The sequence below is a fragment of the Lynx canadensis genome, chromosome A1 (genome assembly GCF_007474595.2).
Source record: "Lynx canadensis isolate LIC74 chromosome A1, mLynCan4.pri.v2, whole genome shotgun sequence".
Classification (NCBI taxonomy): Eukaryota; Metazoa; Chordata; class Mammalia; order Carnivora; family Felidae; genus Lynx; species Lynx canadensis.
Window position 1 is genome coordinate 224,336,403 of NC_044303.2, and position 19,367 is coordinate 224,355,769.

General features: G+C 35.1%; 1 protein-coding gene across 2 annotated transcripts in view; it reads left to right on the forward strand.

The window, feature by feature from the left end:
* The window catches only part of CDH18 (cadherin 18), a 348,818-nt gene that overhangs the window by 79,979 nt on the left and 249,472 nt on the right, over nucleotides 1-19,367 (forward strand). For both annotated transcript variants that reach the window (XM_032594646.1, XM_032594647.1), the window contains exon 2: nucleotides 9,394-9,688. In XM_032594646.1, the coding sequence (XP_032450537.1) occupies nucleotides 9,394-9,688 (295 nt within the window). The remainder of the gene's footprint in view (nucleotides 1-9,393; nucleotides 9,689-19,367) is intronic.

The following is a 19,367-nucleotide window of genomic DNA, read 5'->3' on the forward strand; positions in this document are numbered from 1 at the left end:
GGTGTATGCTTTTTTCTGCCCTCCCTCAAGCCTCAGTGGCTTAGATTATAATCTATCCTAACTCCATACATCCATGTTAATAAATATGAATATACTGTACATGTAATTTTTGTTATTTATACTTTAAGTAAGATCTCAGCTTCTATATTATTACACAGCATGGCTTTCCCATCCACAACAAATTATAGATAGTTCTTCAGAGCTAGCATATTCATATTATTATTTTAATGGTAATTCATTATTTATAAAATAATCCCCCTCCAGATGGACTTTTAGATTTTTTTTTGCCTCTGAAATAATCATTATTATTCCTATATAAACTACCCTTATCCACAGATGTATTAATTTCTCTTGTTAAAACAAGACACTGGTGTGCTTGGTTTTCCTTCTACCTGACTAGGGGCTCTTTATCTTTCTCGTCCCTCTGACTTTTTTTTTTTAATGTTTTATTTATTTTTGAGAGAGTGCAAGTGGGGTTGGGGCAGAGAGAGGGGGGACAGAGGATCAAGAAGCAGGCTCTGCACTGACAGCAGCGAGCCGGATGTGGGGCTTGAACTCAAGAACCACGAGATCATGGCCTGAGCCGAAGTAGGACTGAGCCACCCAGATGTCCCCCTCTGGCTTTTTAATTTTGAAGCACTACAGGTTTCAGTCCTCAGTTCTTCCCTTTGCACCTACGTTTATTCCATTGGTAATCTCATCCTGTTTCATAGCTCTAAATACCACTTTTGTGCTGGCTGTCTCCCAAATTTATAAGCCAACCATATTTGTCTTTGAACTAGAGACTGCATATAAAAAATGGCCTCTACATCTCTACTGAGATCGCCAATAGAAATACCAAGATTAGCATGTCAAAATTCAATTCCTGACCTTCCCCTTTCTATTTCCTGTACCTGTATCCTTCCATATCCCATTTGATTAAATTCTGAACTCTTCATAACTGTAGCCAAGCACCTAATATCTGTGCTTGAATTCTCCTTTTTAATAAATCCCATACTACTCCTTTAGGGAAACTTTATGTGCTCTTTCTTTTTAAAATGTGTGTCCAGCATTACTGAGATAGAATTGACATATAGTATCGTATAAGTTTAAGTATACAATGTGTTGATTTGATACACATATAAGCAAAATGATTAGCATTATAGCATTAGTTAAAACCATGTCACATAATTACCGTGTCTTTAAAAAAAAAAAATTGATGTTTATTTATTTTGAGAAAGAGACAGAATGTGAATGGTGGAAGGGCAGAGAAAGAGGGAGCCAGACTCCAAAGCAGGCTCCAGGCTCTGAGCTGGGAGCACAAAGCCTGACACGGGGCTCGAACTCACTAACCGCGAGATCATGAACTGAGCGGAAGTCAGATACTTACCTGACTGAGCCACCCAGGTGCCCCTACCATGTCTTTTCTGTGGTGAGAACATTGAAGGTCTGCTCTCCTAGCTTTCTCATACACAATACAGTATTGTTAACTATAATTGTTCTGCTGTGCATTAGATCCCCAGAACTTACTCATACCTGGGAGTTTGTACTCTGACCATCACCTTCCCTTCTTCTGCACTCCTCGGTCCTGGGAATACCATTCATTCTACTCTGTGTTCTAAGAGTTTGACTTTTCAAAATTCCAGAAAAAAAAAGTGATATCATACAATATTTGCCTTTCTCTGCCTGACTTATTTCACTGAACATAATGCCCTCAGTATCCATCTGTGTTATTGCAAATAGTGGAATGTCCTTCTTTCTCATGGCTGAATACTATTCTTGTAGGGGTGGGGGAAGTGCAGTGGGTGTATATGTATTTCCTTTATCCATTCATCTGTTAATGGACACTCAGTTTGTTTTCATTTCCTGGCTATTGGGAGTAATTCAGCAATGAACATGGGGCTGAAGATAGCTCTTTGAGATAATGATTTCATTTCCCTTGGATTATATACCCCGAAATTGCTAGATCTTATGGTACTTGTATTTTTTCACGTTTTTGAGGAAACTTCATACTGTTTTCCATAGTGGCTGCACCGATTTTCATTCCCACCAAGAATGCACGAGGGTTCTCTTTCCTCCACATCCTCCCCAATAACTGTTACCTCTTTTTTGTTTTTAATAATATCCATTCTAACAGGTGTGAGGTGATATCTCAGGGTGGTTTTGCTTTGCATTTCCCTGATGGTTAATGATGTTGAGCACCTTTTCATGTACTTCTGGCCATTTGTATATCTTCTCTGGATAAAAATGTCTGATCAGATTTTGTTTTGTTATTGGTTGTGTGAATTTTTGATATGTTTTGGATATTAACACCTTATCAGACATATAATTTGCAAAGATTTTGTCCTATTCCCTAGGTTGCCTTTCCATTTTGTTGATGGTTTTATTTGCTATGCAAAGGCCTTTTATTGTGATATAGCTCCTCTGGCTTATTTGTGCATTTGGTGTTGCATTTGTCCCAAAATATATTCACGAATACTCCATTTCTTGTCACTTTCACCAGCACCTGGTCCGTGCTGTCATCCTCAGTCAGCGTGTTACCAAAGCAGGAGTCTATCAGTTCTCCCTGCTTTCATTTTTGTTCCTCTACTTTCTGTTCTCAGTAATGAAATGGACGTGATCCTTTTGAGATGTAAATCACTTATGATGCTCCCCTACTCAAAACTGTCCAGTTTCTCTTTTTTCTTGTGCAGTGGTCCTCCATGATCTTCCTTCCAGTTATAGTACCCCTACATCCATGGAGGATACATTCCAGTATCCCCAGTGGATATCTCGGAGAGTACCGAACCCTATATATACTATGTGATTTTTTATACATACGTACCTATAATAAAGCTTATAAATTAGGCACAAGGGATTAATCACAATAACTAATAGAACAATAATAACAAATATGCTGTAATACAAGCTGCGTGAATGTGGATATGGTCTCTCAAAAAAATATCTTGTACTCTACTCACACTTCTTATTGTGATGTGGGAGGATGAAATGACTGCGTGAGGAGATGAACTGAGGTGAACGACGTGGCCGTTGTGATGCATCATTAGGCTACTCTTGGTCTAGTGATGATACATCAGAAGGAGGACCATCTGCTTCTGGACCACAACTGACAGTGGGCAACTCAAACCAGGGAAAGGGAAACCACAGAGAAGGGGAGACTACTGTATTTCTCTGATGTCTTCTACAACTCTCCTCTGTCCATGCAACTCTGGTCACACTGGCTTCCTCACTGTTTCTGGAATCTGCTATTCATGTTCCTAACTTGACCCTCTTGCTTTTTCTGTTTTCCCTGACTATAATGCTTTCTCCTTTAATACGAACTTGACTCACTTACCTTACCTCCTTCAAGAATTTATTAAAATGTCATCTTTTTAATATGCCTTCTCTGATTCCTTTATTAGACTTTATTGTTGCTATCACAAATTACTGCAAAATTAATGCCTTAAAACAACACAAATTTATTTTCCACAAGTTTTATAGGTCAGAAGTTCAACATAGTTCTCACTGGTCTAAAATCAGGGTGTGAGGAGAGCTTCATTTCCTCTAGGGAACAGTCCATTCCTTGCTTTTCCCAGCTTCAAGAGGCCTCTCTTAGGTCTTGCATGATCATTTTTACATTTTAGAACCAGCAATGAGGTGCTCACTCCTTCTCACACTTCCATTTTTTCTCTCTCTCTCAACCAGCTGGGATCAGTTCTTCCCTTGTAAGGACTCATGTGATCAGAATTGTCCCAGCTAGAGAAACCAAGGTAATCTCCCTGTCTTAAGGACCTTGACCTCAATCACATATGTGAAGTTCTTCTTACCATGTAAAGTAACATATTCACAGGCTTCTAGAATAAAGACATAGACATCTTTGAGGGGCCAATGTCCTGCCTAACATACTCCCTTATTTAATATTGCAATCTCTCTACACCTTCTCAATCACCTCTGGTATTTCTTTCTCTCTCTCCTTTTTAAGTGGGGATCTTGTCACTTGTCATTATATATATATATATATATATATATATATATATATATATATATATAATGTTTTCTGCTTACTGTGTATTTCTCCCCGCTGGTACTAATGTAAGCTTTCCCAGGGTATGAATCTCCACGTTAGTGATGTATTTAACTACTGAGTACCAGGACTGGAACATAGCAGATGCTCCAAAAACATTTGTTGGATATATACTTCTAATAGTGATTGCTAGATTAAATTATAATCTTACATTTTATTGTCAGATACATTTTCTAAATGTTTGAAGCCATTCCCATTTCAATTTTCCTTCCCTCCCCTTTCTCTATGCATCTACTGCTTTCTGATTTGAACAAAGGCCTAAAATGAACAGTAATGACAGAGTTTTAATGGGGATGAAATGACAACCCCTGTGAATATGTGGATAGTGGTTTGGACCAGTATTTGGGACCAGAATTGTACTAATGTTAGTACACTCTGAGATTTTTTTTTTTTCTTTAAAACCAGCTTCCAGGGCCATCTCTTTCTCAGCTAGACCCTAATTGGCAGATGAAAGAACAGAGATTAACTCTGATATCAGAGAATAGGTCCTCCTGTGCCTTATATATCTCATTCCAACTTTAATCGATTGGCTGGTTTTTGAGGGTTTCCAACACTTAAAAGTGAAATTCTTAACCACTGACTTACCTCCTGCAGTGCCCCAATATTTGGCACACCCAGATGGGGCTCTCTAGAGGATATCTGAAGGATATGGAATTATAGCAACTCAGACTTCAGAGATATCTTATATTTTTTTTATCTTGTACGTTAATACCCTTAATCTGGGGTTCAGGGGATATAATAAACACGTGCGGCTTCCTGTTCTTTTCCGTCTTCCTCCTCGTTCATTAGTTTCCTTCTCTGAGAATACTGATTAAGAAGTTAAAAGTGAAAAACTGAAATTCAACAGGAGGCTTTTACATGTTGGCAAAGAGCTCTGATGTTTCTAGTTCAACAACCACACCTATTTCCTTACTCTCACCTAACTTCTTAACCTTTTAATTAATTGACATTAGATATGTGGTTGAACAGAGTACTTCATCACTATTTCTAATGTAACTTTTTTGCATATTAATTGATGCATAATTAAAACTGATGGTTCTGTATTTTTCTTGCACAAGATAGATGTGTTAGTTACCAAGAGACTAATATGATTTGAAATGTTTTTTCCTCTGTACGTCAATTATTTATTAACAGTTCAATTGAATTTTGTTTCATCTACTTATTGTTTGAAATATAACACGTTGTGGAATAAAGGGTGCATAATAAATTTTAATAATATGTATTTCATGTGATCCTTATATTGCATCATTTTATGTGTTGGAAAAATAATCATAGTGGGATTACTATGCAATGTTTACTGCTGGCTTCCCCTGGAATGCTGTAAATATAAGTTTCCTACTCATAAAAAAATTACATAAAATATGTAGTTCAAAATATTATCGTTTTAAGTCAGTGACCTATCTTTTTAACGTGGCTTGAAGTCTTCACTAAAAGCAACTTTTGAAATTAATTGCTCTGCCATCATCTTCTTAACCTTTTAAAGTTATTCTTCCCTAAGGGATAGAATATTATCTTAGTGAAGAACTCTGTAGTTGGAGTGATAGCTATAAATTTTTAGGTCCTGATCCGAATGTGGTCCAGGGTGAATAAATAGTTTTCCAGGGGGAACTCATGTGAGTCATATTAGCTTTCCAAGTGCCATAGGTTACTACTTAACATAAGAAAGAGACAATTTATTAAAGTCATGCCAGAGAAGTGGTCATTTTGCTTTACTTGAGTGGTTTCATTTTCTTTCTTCATTCTCCTCCCCTTTTCTGTTTTCTAAAGAGTAGTTCATTAACCCTACTTTATTATGTGATCACATACGTGAGCATTGTCCCTTCTTGCTTTAGAAAAATATTGTAACATCTGTCCTTCAGCATAAAAAATATCACTCACTTTGCAAAATCTCATGACTCGGAAAGTATACTCCTACCACTGTGTGTTATAAAACCCTGCCACTGTTTTCTCTCTGTTATTTCCAAACTGTCTGCCAAAAAGAGTTCAATACTGATGACTAACATCAACTTTGTCTCCCAAATATTTTTACATGTCAATGTACAATATGATGAAAATCTCTCTTAAATAGCATAAGAGCTAGCTCGTCTTACAACATCATATTTTGCTGTTGCTAAGTCAGCTCCATGTCTATATCCAGAGTATTTCTACTGCATGTGCCCTACTTCCGCTTCTTTCCTTTGATGCTTTATTGTTGCCCACACTCAGAGACAACACATCTCTCCCTTGGTTATCCATATTACTTGATTGTCTGCATCAAAGAGCTTCCTGTCCCTATTTTAAGATTACCCCCACTACTACCACCATTCCTGCTCAGCCATTTCATTCATTCATTCATTCATTCACTCACTGATGCATCATCTGTTGCCTTAAAAAAAACAAATATAAAACATGCTTTTCCAGATATTACAGCTCACTTATTAAGCTGATTTTTCTCTATAGCTGGTTTTTCTCTAAGGCTCCATCTCTGTTACAAAGGATGTATTCCAACCAAACTGAACATTTGGAAATGGGTGTACGATAGATGAGGGGTCATCCTGAGAGTGGGTTACTTTGTTGTTTCACAAATGTTGATCATCCTAATCATATAAGCTATTAATTTGCCTAAATGCTATTGTAGTAGCTTCCCATCAGTGTTAACATAAAAACTAGTCATTCCAAGATTCAGCTAGGCCCGCTGAGAGATTTAAATACTCCATTATTGAAATGATTATCTGCATTATTTAAACACTCAAGATAAGCATTGTCAACGCCTTATAAAATTCAAATACATGTTTGCAACATTTTAATGTAACTTCTACCATGTTATCAAATATTATAAATACTGCTAAATTACAATTCACTGATTTTATTGCACGTCTATTTTCAAGTCAGACATAACTTCTGAAATATTTAGGCTAAGTTGTTTGTTAAATATAAACACTTTATGTGGAACCAGATTCAAGTCTTAAAATCTAAAGACATAAAATTACTGACATTTTCTCTCTTATCTGAATTGCTTACCACAACCTACATAAAGCATAGAGTGTGTTATATTTTTCATAGTGCTTTAAGTTGACAACTTTACTATTTCTTTTATATACTTTCATTGCAAGTCTACATATATAAGGCCATTCTTTAAATATGACCAACTTTTGTAATACAAACTTTAACACAACATAAAATAATATCAAAATAACCTAAGAACATAGAAGAATATAAAAATATATCCTGATGATAAAAGTCAATCATCACCATCGCTGTCTTTCTGAAATTAGATGGTAGAACTACAAGACATTTCCCCAAAAGGGTTTTAATTTCATTATATAGACTTGTAATTAATGTATAGTATAACAATAGCTAATAAGACTGTCTAATGTTTGACTTCATAACAAGAGAGTTTGAGAAAAGGTTTTAAAACCATTTGTTTAAATGAATTTGTTGCTCTGTTTGGGTCACGGATTAAAGCAAAGTTGGAGACTGAAACAGGCCACTCTGTTAATATTTTGCAGGTGTATCTGCTTCAGAAATGATAATTTTTTTCTTCTAGATGCTAAAAAGATATGGCAAGAAACCAAAAGAAATGACTAAATACATTTCCATCCATGCATGCAATTGTCTCCACACAACTCATGCTGCATTCTTCTTTTAGCTGTTAATTTACTAATGAAGTGTGAATCTTTGAAAGCTGTGTTTTTCATACGTTGCTAATGCATTTTTATTCGTCTTTATAAAAGCTCCAAAAAATCAGTTTTGAAAAGATAACGATTTGTGGAATCTTGCTAGGTGATTCCCATCAGAATTTGTCCCTGTTTACGCCTTATGTGTTTTCAAGAAAGATATAAGATTATTTGGGATATACTACAATTTATATTCAGTTGCCTTCATTTTACCATGGAATAGTCCTTTTGTCATAGTTTATTATATTTTTCTATATTTTCTCTTTTTGAAAACATCTTCTAAGGGTTCAGAGACTTTAAAATAATCCTTGAAAATGTTCTCTTTATTATGGTAAAAAATCCAAAACTTAGGCGAACAAGGTTATATTTTTTCAATGTTTCCAAGTGTCACAATTGAGCAAAAGGTGAGTAGTTGAGGTTAGGTTACCAGAAAGATGTCATATGAAGGATAACTTCAGATCTCTCAAGAGAAACAATTCTCCAAATAGATGTGTGAGATTTAAGAAAAATTGTGGTTATTTCTAGCTAGAAATATAACAATGGCACGTATGCAAAGATGGCAGAAGTTACAATAGATTAAGAAGTATGAATCACATGCAGGTTAAAAGCATTTCCTTGGGGCGCCTGGGTGGCGCAGTCGGTTAAGCGTCCGACTTCAGCCAGGTCACGATCTCGCGGTCCGTGAGTTCGAGCCCCGCGTCAGGCTCTGGGCTGATGGCTCGGAGCCTGGAGCCTGTTTCCGATTCTGTGTCTCCCTCTCTCTCTGCCCCTCCCCCGTTCATGCTCTGTCTCTCTCTGTCCCAAAAATAAAATAAACGTTGAAAAAAAAATTAAAAAAAAAAAAAAAAGCATTTCCTGATGCTTAAATGACAAAAAAGTGGTTTATAATTATCTTAATATGTATTACCTTTCTTATTAAATACTTCTTCGCTAGTGAAATGTTCCTTTTGTAATATCTATTAGTATAATATTCCACTTTTATTTTAATAAATGAGAATTCATTAGTGTATTTCTATTAGTTAAAAATTAGAACCATGTGTTGATTAAATCAAGCACTCCTATTTAAATTTTGAGTTAAAGTTTTATAATCATAATAAAAAATATTCTGTGTTTTCTTTCATTCTAAATCTGAACAATTAATCTGGAATATATGTATTTTTATTTTTTCACATTATAATATTAATTTCTCTGTAACAAATAAGTGTCTCTTTTGTGGAAGTTTTTAATAATTTGAACTTCATCCTGCCATATATTCTTTTTTCTTTTTTTTAAATTTTATGTTTGAAATAAAATTCCAAACAATTAATATAAAAAGTCATTATTCCTGGAAGTATTGCGGGCAACAGTGATTTCCTGGTAATTTATTTATCCAATTCTATTCTGTGTAGGTAATGCAGTGGTGATTTACTAGATGACATCAAGGGTTATTGCTTTTTTATTTAATTACTATTGCTTATTAATTTCTCTTAAATTGATTATTGGATTTCTTAGATAGATCATGATAAAAGATATCTATATCAATACCAAGTAGAGAAAAACTGCAGAAAAGGAAATGATTATAGCACCATATGGTAGACTGTGAAGGTAAGAAAAGTTATAACCAAACTAAGTTCAAAATTATAGATAATTTTCAGATAACACGACGTGAGGCTGGAATATAATTTCACGCTAAAGTATTTCATTTTTATTTGACAGTTGCACTCCAATTCTGACAAAGGCGATGGGTCTGTCAAGTACATCCTTACTGGAGAAGGTGCCGGAACTATATTTATCATCGATGACACCACCGGTGACATCCACTCAACGAAAAGCCTAGACAGAGAGCAGAAGACCCACTATGTGCTTCACGCCCAGGCTATCGACCGACGAACAAACAAGCCTCTTGAGCCTGAATCCGAGTTCATAATCAAAGTACAAGACATCAATGACAATGCTCCAAAGTTCACAGATGGACCATACATCGTTACTGTGCCTGAAATGTCAGATATGGGTAAGAAAAAGCATTATTCACTTTAGCAGTTAATATAGTTTTGAGAATCCAAATGATCATCTTTTGAAAACCAGTTTTCAACTTTGTGTGTGTGTTTGTGCGTGGAGAAATCCGAAGAAATTTCGAAATATCTTAATACTTACACGTGGCCTAAAATATTAAAGGATATTGGGTCTAGATGGTATGTTATTCATTAAAATTAATTTCTGAATGCTAAAGTAGAGGTAATGCTTAGGTATCAAGAAAACATCATTAACGGGGAGACATCGGCAATTCTTGCTTAATTGACAGGGTTTTTTAGCCATGTAAATTCTTTATTTATATTGCTGCAGAGATATCAACATACTCAAGGTGACAATTTGCATAAATAAAAATAGACACTGTAATGTTTGAGATATTTTACTACATGTCTTTTAAGATTGCGGTTTATGGGGGGTGGAAGGGAGGGTAGGGTGGGTGATGGGTATTGAGGAGGGCACCTTTTGGGATGAGCACTGGGTGTTGTATGGAAACCAATTTGACAATAAACTTCATATATTGAAAAAAAAAGGAAATATAAAAAAAAGATTGCAGTTTATGACCCAATTATAACAGCATTAAAAATGTAAGTAATAGCTACATTATTCAATAAAACTTTTTAGATACTCATAAGCATTTACAAAGCTTATTTATCTTAAAACGTAAAACAACCCTTAAAGGATTTTTTCCTTTTTGCCTCTGATGTAGCTAGCAGTTGATGTCAGACACTTAAATCTTAGTTGCCATCAAGTGTAGACTCAGTTGAATCCATAGAAGTTTTGATTAGGGGCGAAGAGGAAATTGGATAGTTTGAATGTTGACTGTGAGTTCTGCAGAAAATCTAAAATCGATCAGCCCAAAACAACCAGTTAGCTTCTCCAGGACTGGAGACTACAAGTCGTCAAAGCAGTTGTGGTAATGATCACTGAAACAGCATCAAGGAGTATTTATTGAGCACTTACTATATGTCAGGCATTGCATGCCATGTGTAATAATTTCATGCTTGTATCATCATGGACAAGGGCGACATTGTGGTTCTCCGTTTACAGAGGATGAAATTGATACATAGAATTAAATAATTTGCCCAAGATCACATGGTTAGTAAGAAGTGAACCTAGAAAATATTTCTAAGCCAGACAGAGGTTCAGCTCTTAAGTTCCCAATTTTTTAAATATAGTTACAAATTTAAAACCTGGTTTAAGCTATTTATGGAATAATTATAAGAAAAATAGTGGATGTTCCAGAATCTGTACAGCTTATTGAGCCAGGGGTGGGGGTCTCCTTCTTGCCATATGGGGATAGATTTGATGTTATTTTGTTTTTGTTTAAAGGATTGGGTTCAGGGATGGCTACATACCATAAGGAGGAAAATTCATCCTAAATTGCCTGAGTAAGGGAATAGACATGTATTTATGCTAGAAATCTAATCTTTAGGGAGTCCAACGAGAATATGCTTTTGAAAAAAAATTCCCTAACACCTCCAAAATATGTACATTAGATACATATAGTGTGAATAAAGACAACGGACAGTTTCCAGGTAGATATGTGTGCCAAAAGTTGAAAAATCTTTGTGACACAGATGGCTGGAGAGTGAAGTAAATGCAAGTGTCAAGAAATGGAAAGTAACCCCATTAACTGAGCTAAAGAGTGGGGCTCAGGTGGAGGACCAGATGTACTCGTGATGCTGACACAATCGAAATAGTGTGATTTTCTCCACACTTGAGGACAAGGTAAATGGGAAATAAATCAATGATTAAACTCTAAAAAACCTAAAACTTTGAATCCGCTAATGAAAACACAAGAACTAAAAAAAAAAAAAAAAAAAAAAAAAAGTAGACGAAGGACTTTTCAACGTAAGATAAGAATCCAATAACCAATAATCAAGAAGACATGAATTTAAATGAATAAACATTTGAAAATATAGCCATCAAATAATAAAACTAATCCAAATCAAAAGAAAAATGAACTGAAATACTTAAAAACCTTCGTGGCGGACAGAGGACTTAAAAACCTTCGTGGCGGACAGAGGACTATTTTGTATTACATAAGATTTTTTTAATAACAAAAAATTCATTAGAACCAAATAAGAAAATGGGGAAATCCCATTAGCAAGAGATTCACAAGAAAAAGAAACGTGTTAATTATCCACAGAAAAAAACTCAAATTTCACTAGTAATTTAAGAAACCACAAAGGAGGAGAAGAAACCAATGTTCACCTACCAAAGTATGCAAGTCTGATAATTCACAAAGTTGTTAAAGTTGCAGGACTGTTAGCAGAAAGGTGAATTCCCATAGTCTGTTTTTTGTTGTTTTCTTTTGTTTTGTTTTGTTTTGTTTTGGATGGCAATTTAACAATATCTTTCAACATTTTAAGGAGAACATATCCATTTGTTGGACAATCTCTATTATAGAGAACTATTTTATGGATGTGTTCACATGGTTATACAAAGATATATGTGAAAGGATGCCCATTATGGTATTATTCATAATAATACACCTAAGGTCCACTAATAAGGAAGTTTTCAAATCAATGACTCTTCAAACATATACAGATTTCTTATGTAGCCTTAAAATGAATGAATTTTCATGTATATACATGCTGAAGATCTATATTGTTTTAGTGAGAAAAAAAGTTTTCAGAAAGGCATGTGGAATAAGCTACAGTTTATTCTAGAAAATAAGGATGTGTTGTGTAGTATATGGGCACATAGGGCATATCTGAAAGAAACCCACATAGTGGTGAGGGTGATTACTTCTAAAAACGGGTTGTGGGCTTTATTTGCTATGAGAGTAATGCATTCTCCTTTATTAGAAACTACATATACATATAGATGTTATTTATAAAGTGATAATAAAAACTGAAATGCAGGCTTGTGATAAAAACATTTATGTTTAAAAACATTTATGGTGCCTGATAAAATCATTGTTTTTATCATATACTCGTTACTTAATTTGTGGATAATCCTGTCATAAGAAAAAAAAAATCTACTGTTTTGTATCTCTTTAATTCTTGGGAGAGAGAGAGAGAGAGGAAAGAAAGGCATTTTATGTGCTAAGAACTGATAGTGGCTAGTAATAAAATGTTAAAAAAAATGGAAGGAAGGAAGGAAGGAAGGCAGGAAGGAAGGCAGGAAGGCAGGAAGGAAGGAGAAACAAGTCCTTAAATTTGAACAGGCTACAGGCATATAAACATAAAATTTAAATATAGTGCTTGATTAGCAAAAATATAAGGGAACCATAAAGTGGAAAGTCCAGCTTGCAAACTTAGAGAAGACATCCTCAAATAATTTTACATAGTGTGCATGGGTTTGTAAATAGACAAGGAAAAAATTAAAAGGGCATTACACATAGAAGACACAATAATGCAAAATACTCTTGACTCTTATCTTCCCTATGGGTTTATGGTCTACTTAGGGTTGTATGTGCACGTGCGTGAGTGTGTGTGTATGTTGTTAAGGGGGAAATTAACAGGATTGTCGTACAAATGATGAATTCCTTTCACAGTGCAGCAGACTATGCTATGAGAATACAGAGAAGGCAGCACAAGAGACGTCCTGAGTGTGCAAGTATTTATCAGATTACTGTTTCTTGTACATCTGTAGCACTAAGGGATGGTCAGGGAGCCCTCTGACTATGCTGTGTGCTATGTGACCACTGAGCAAAGCATAATGTAGTTGCATGATTCTTGTCAGTGAGTAATAATCAGCAGACAAAGTCTACGGCATTCTGAGTGGTTTCATAAAGAAATATAAAAAACAAACTAGAGTGGTTGTCAATGCATGTTTTTCAATGTAATGTTTTTCTTTACCTCTTTGGTTTATATTGTTGAGTTTCAGCTATTATCTAGGGAATCATCTCTCTCTACATCAGAGTTTTTCAACCTTGCCACTAATTGATGTATGAGACTGGATGATTCTTTGCTGTTCTGTGTATTGTAGGATATTCAGCGGCATCCCTGGCTTCCAAACTTTAGATGCTTAGTACCCTCCCTTCTGTTACCACCATATCACAGTGTCTTTAGACATTGCCAAATGCTCTCAAATCCCCCCTCTGGGGGGGTACTTTTTTAAAGCATTTCAAAATAGAAACATGAATTGGAGAATATGATATTTGTTAAATTTATAGTCACTTCCAAAGAGACTCTCATATGGTTACAATGTTCAGATCATATATTTTATGACCATAAGTGATTCTATCTGCTTAGGTCAACAATTTTCATGTTTTTTCCTTAAATGTTTATTTATTTATTTTGAGAGAGAGAGAGAGGAGAGAGCGAGAGAGAAAACACACACACACACACACACACACACACACACACACAAGCCAGGGAGGGGCAGAGAGAGGGAGAGAAAATCCCAAGCAGGCTCTGTGCTGACAGCAGAGAGCCTGATGAGGGGCTCAAACTCACGAACCCTGAGATCAGTACCTGAGCCGAAATCAAGAGTCAGAGGCTTAACAGACTGAGCCACCGTGGAGCCCCAGCAATTTTCATGTTTAATATTAATTGCCATATTCAAATGCACAATATTGTGAAAATGAGGTATACCACTGAATAAAGTTAGGTCATCTGTGCTTATAGAAAAGAAGTATAACAGTGTGGCTCCTTGAGAGTCATTATGACTGTCATTTTTAAAAGAAAATCTACTTGTTGTGTTATAGCATTGATTTAGAAAAGGACCATTTGCATTGTGATGAATTCCTTGTAAGCTACTGGCTATCATATTGCATTTTTTTTTTTACTTACCAAAAAATGTTATTAAGTAAAACAAAGTGAACATGGGTAGACAGAATAACATAATATTCTGGAGGGTAAAATGTAACTCAAACAGGTCCATGAAGACACTCGCACGCACTTTATCAATGTAAATGTACAATTACTTCACTTTTTTCTCTAATGTGCTGCACATTATCATGCCAGTGATGATTATTCTACTATTTTGTAGCAATTATTCTATAGAATAATTGTCTTCTTTGTCCTTTAAACAACTTTAAAGAAGTATTTCTTTAATTTAGATTTTCTGTAACTTTATTAAATGCCTACATTCTTCAGAACTGAGACCTAAGAGGATGAAATAAAAAAGTTAATACTGATTGTTGTGGCGCAAAAGGAAACTCACTATGAGTTGAAATTATACCTGCCTTTGGAATCAGCAATCTACTGCATGTGTGGCATTTTAGAAATGAAAGTAGGATAAATAGGATTGTGCTTGGAAACATCATTGCCATTCTCAGAAAGGCCACGATAAGGGTCTTAAGACATTTAGTGATGCTAAAATGGCATATTGTTATTAAAAAGGTGGTAAAGGTGTTTTGATTATATAACTTGATAAATCTCTTTAAAGAAATAATTAAAACTACAATTTTAAAATAATAATTTAAAACAATAATTTCATCTTTTCTATTTTTATAGATACATACCCAAATTTATGCAATTATAATTTTCCTTTCACTGAGAATCAGTAGGTTTTAGTACAAATTTTGATTGTTTTGCAGTCACTCTAAATTTTCAAAAGTAATTACTCTCTATCTAGAAAATTTTCAAGGAAAACCATACTATATCACAACGCAATTTTCCTGAAAGTAAATTTCACATCTTTTTTTTCCCACAAAAATTGTATAAATCTTTACCTCTACACTCTTCTGTGTACTGATGAAAAGATACCTATAAGTAAAACTCACCTAATAATATTTAAGATATTATAACACATTATAGAAATAATACATTTTAATTTCTGGAAGATAGAACACAATGTTTTATATTTTATTCAGATTATAAGTATGTAATTTATAAACCCTAACCTCAATGGAGCACAGATTCTTAGTTTGGCACATAGAGAAAAGATATGAAATTTACTGCATGACCCTTAAACTCCACAAGGTGCCGTGTCCTTGGAGATGTATTAAAACATCCTAATCTTTTTCATGTATTTGTTCCTCTACAATCTCTAACTCCCAGGCCTATTTCCATTTGCAGCTGTGTTCTTTGTTGCAGGGCAACAAGAAGAGACACCAGCTGTGCTTACTTTATTGCACTGCTTGTTGGGGGACTGATTTAGTTCTGGCCAAACATCTTGGGAGCTTCACTCTGGATATCTTCCAGGATTCTAGTAGCCATTTTAAAATCATTACCCTGGGGCTTAACTTCAGAATGAGATAATTTCAGTGAAATGAGGCTGACACTGCTGTTCTACATGCTAAATTAAAGTGCATATGAGGAGTCACATTGAACAACTAATGAAGTGGAAATTGGGAAGAAAATTCTAAGTTTCATAACTTTTTCCCCTCATAACTTTTCCCTTGTGTCAGTTAGCTTGTGTTTGGTAACAAATAAACCCACAACTTAGTGGCTCAAAACAGCACCCATTTTACAGTGAACTATGAGAAGGATATAAATTAAGAAAACAATCCCATTTACTATAGCATCAAAAAGACTAAAATACTAAGGAATGCATTTAAGAAGGTGAAAAATTTATATACTAATATCTGTAAAATATTAGTAAAATAAATTGGAGAGGACACAAATAAATGAAAAGGTATCCCATGTTCATGGATCAGAAGAACTAATATTGTTTAAGTGTCCATTCTGTCTAAAGTGATCTACAGATTCAATGCAATCCCTAGCAAAATGTCAGTGGCAGTTTTCACAAAAATAGAATAAACGATACTAATATTTTTATGGAACCTGAAAAGATTCCCTGATAGCCAAAGCAATCTTGGAAAAGAAGAACAAAGCTAGAGGCATCACACTTCCTGATTGCCAGCCATATTCCAAAGCTATAGTAATCAAAACAGTATAGTCTTGGCATAAAAGCAGACACTTAGATCAATGGAATAGGAAGAGAGCTGAGAAATATTCATGTAAATATGACCAATTATTGACAAAGGAACCAATAATATATAATGGGTAAATTTCTCCATTTACTCTTTATGAAAATAGACTAGACTTGGAATTCCCTTCTTAAAATTGATCCATTTATAATATAAAATACTTTGCTGGAATAATTTTTTCACCATAAATTGGACTCAAGTCACGAAACTTAAATCTTCATATCATGTTTTTAAAAATATATTTAAAGAGTGATTTTCTTGTGTATACCCCTCAGTGTAGGAAATTGAAATACAAAGCAAACCAATTAGAATTTTGACAATTCTAGATTCAACTTGTGTGCATGTAATGGTAAAAAATATAATAGGTGTAATTTCCATAGTGGCCAATGGAAGATTTTGTTATATAAATTGACCTTGGAGCTTAACATGTCTCTTGGTGGAGATAATGCTTAAAAAAAAATAAATCAGCACAACTTAAATTTCTTCCTAAAAGTAATCTTAGAGCATCCTAGACTTATTATTTTGTCACCTACCACCTTGCCTTATAAATGACTTTAAACTTGTATGCTATTTTACTGGCCTCTTGGTTCTTTAACATATTATTTCTTTAATTTCCTTGTCATAAAACATTACAAACATAATGGGCAGTAAATAAACTATATATAAAATAAAAACAAACTGTGTGTGTGTGTGTGTATATATATATATATATATAGAGAGAGAGAGAGAGAGAGAGAGAGAGGTGGGGAGTTATTATTCCATATGATATTTTCCCTGTATTGTTATCATTTATTCATGAATATAGTTTCCAATTAAAATCATTCTTATTTTTCACAGTTCACTAGTATTTTACATAAATTCATCCTAATAATGACCAATTGTGTTGTTTCCTCCTCTCTTCCTCCCTTCCTTCCTTCCTTCCTTCCTTCCTTCCTTCCTTCCTTCTTACTGGAAGAATAGACCTAACCAAAAATCTCATACTAAATACTTTCCATTAGTTAATTATCACTGATAATCTTAATTAATGTATGCCCTTACCCCTATATTTTAACAAAAGCACGTGATTTGAAATCATTATAAAATTTTATAAATTAAAAAAAAAAGATTTGTGTGTGAAATCAATGTATCAGGGCATATGCTCTTGAAATCTTTCTCAAATCGTACACGTGCAAAAAATGCAGCCTCAGGTTTAACTGAACTTGATCCCTAATTCTATTATGAATTTCGTATTTCTTTTTATTTATTTTTTTTTTCAACATTTATTTATTTTTGGGACAGAGAGAGACAGAGCATGAACAGGGGAGGGGCAGAGAGAGAGGGAGACACAGAATCGGAAACAGGCTCCAGGCTCTGAGCCATCAGCCCAGAGCCTGACGCGGGGCTCGAACGCACGGACCGCGAGATCGTGACCTGGCTGAAGTCGGACGCTTAACCGACTGCGCCACCCAGGCGCCTCTCGTATTTCTTTTTTGAGACACCATTTTGGGTGATTCATTTTTTAGGAATCATATACATAGTGAAGGAACAGTGACCCAGGATAGAGTAAAGGCAGAGCAATCAGGTATGAACGTTCAGTGTTCAGGTGTAGAGAGAAGTGTCAGCCTGAGGTTTGGTAGGTCCTGCTCCTAGGTACAGAATAAATGCATAGCAATCAAATATATATAGAAGGAAGTGATCAGGAATTAGGTAAAAACACTGCAATCAGATATAACTAGGAGACAGAGTAATGAGGCATAGACAGAAGGCAGAGTGATCAGGTAGAGAGGTCACAGTGAGGAAGAAGAATGTTTGTGCCATTATGGATTCCTGCTGCCATCTATCAGATATCTTTGTACCCACTAGTTTTCCGTGATCAGTCAGTCCTTGATTGGCAGGGCTCCCTGCTGTCTCATTTGTAAGTCCTCTTGAGATCAACTGGGTTTCTCTTGGATACATTTCATTTCCCTCCTTAGTAAATGGGGAATATTATTCTTGCTCCCTTCTACCGGTAAGGAGAGAACTCAGAAGTTCAGGCTAGTCCCTTTTTTGCCTGCACAGGCCAAGTGGCCTCTTTAAATCTGCTGCTGCCGTGTCGCCTCGAAGCGCCTCTTCTGCAGAAGAGGGCACTAGTCTGAAAGCTGATCACAGCATTGCAAGTACATAGCAAGAAATAAGCACACACACAAACATAAGCAGATTTGATGGCTTCTGTTTTATTCAGCTGTGTGTGGCCATTTGTTATGTAGCGATAAAAAATACAACCAAGTAGAAAAGTCTAAGTATGCATGAAAGAGCTATGTAGAATGTCACGTGGTTATTGAAATTATATTTGTTTAGTTGGCATGGAAATATTCATGACGTATTATTAGGTGCAAAAGAAGCTACAAGGTGTTCTCTTTGGTATATGCATAATTACATGATAGACATTTGAATACACCAAGATAAAACTATGGAAAGACATACAATACGCTATTAAGATTGCTTTTCTGAAGGGAAATGACACCGCATTTGTATTTATTTTTCTTACTAAGATCATGCTGTACTTCTCTGATTTAAAATACTCAGTTTATCACCGAGGCATAATTTAAACTGTTCTGTCTGATATATCTCCCCTTGGCATGTCAAAGAGGATATTCAAAAAAGAAACCATAAATATTTCAAAAAGAAACCATAACAACAAGATAGAGTAACAAAAATGAGTAAGAGATGCTGAAAATTCCTGGAGCGTTGAAAACATTGAAAATTGAATAGGGGAAAAGAGGTCAGATTTATAACCCTGAGGATTAAAGGTGAAAATTGTTCTACCCATGAAAGCCCTAGGAGATTCAAAAACACAGAACGACCTGGGGAAGTC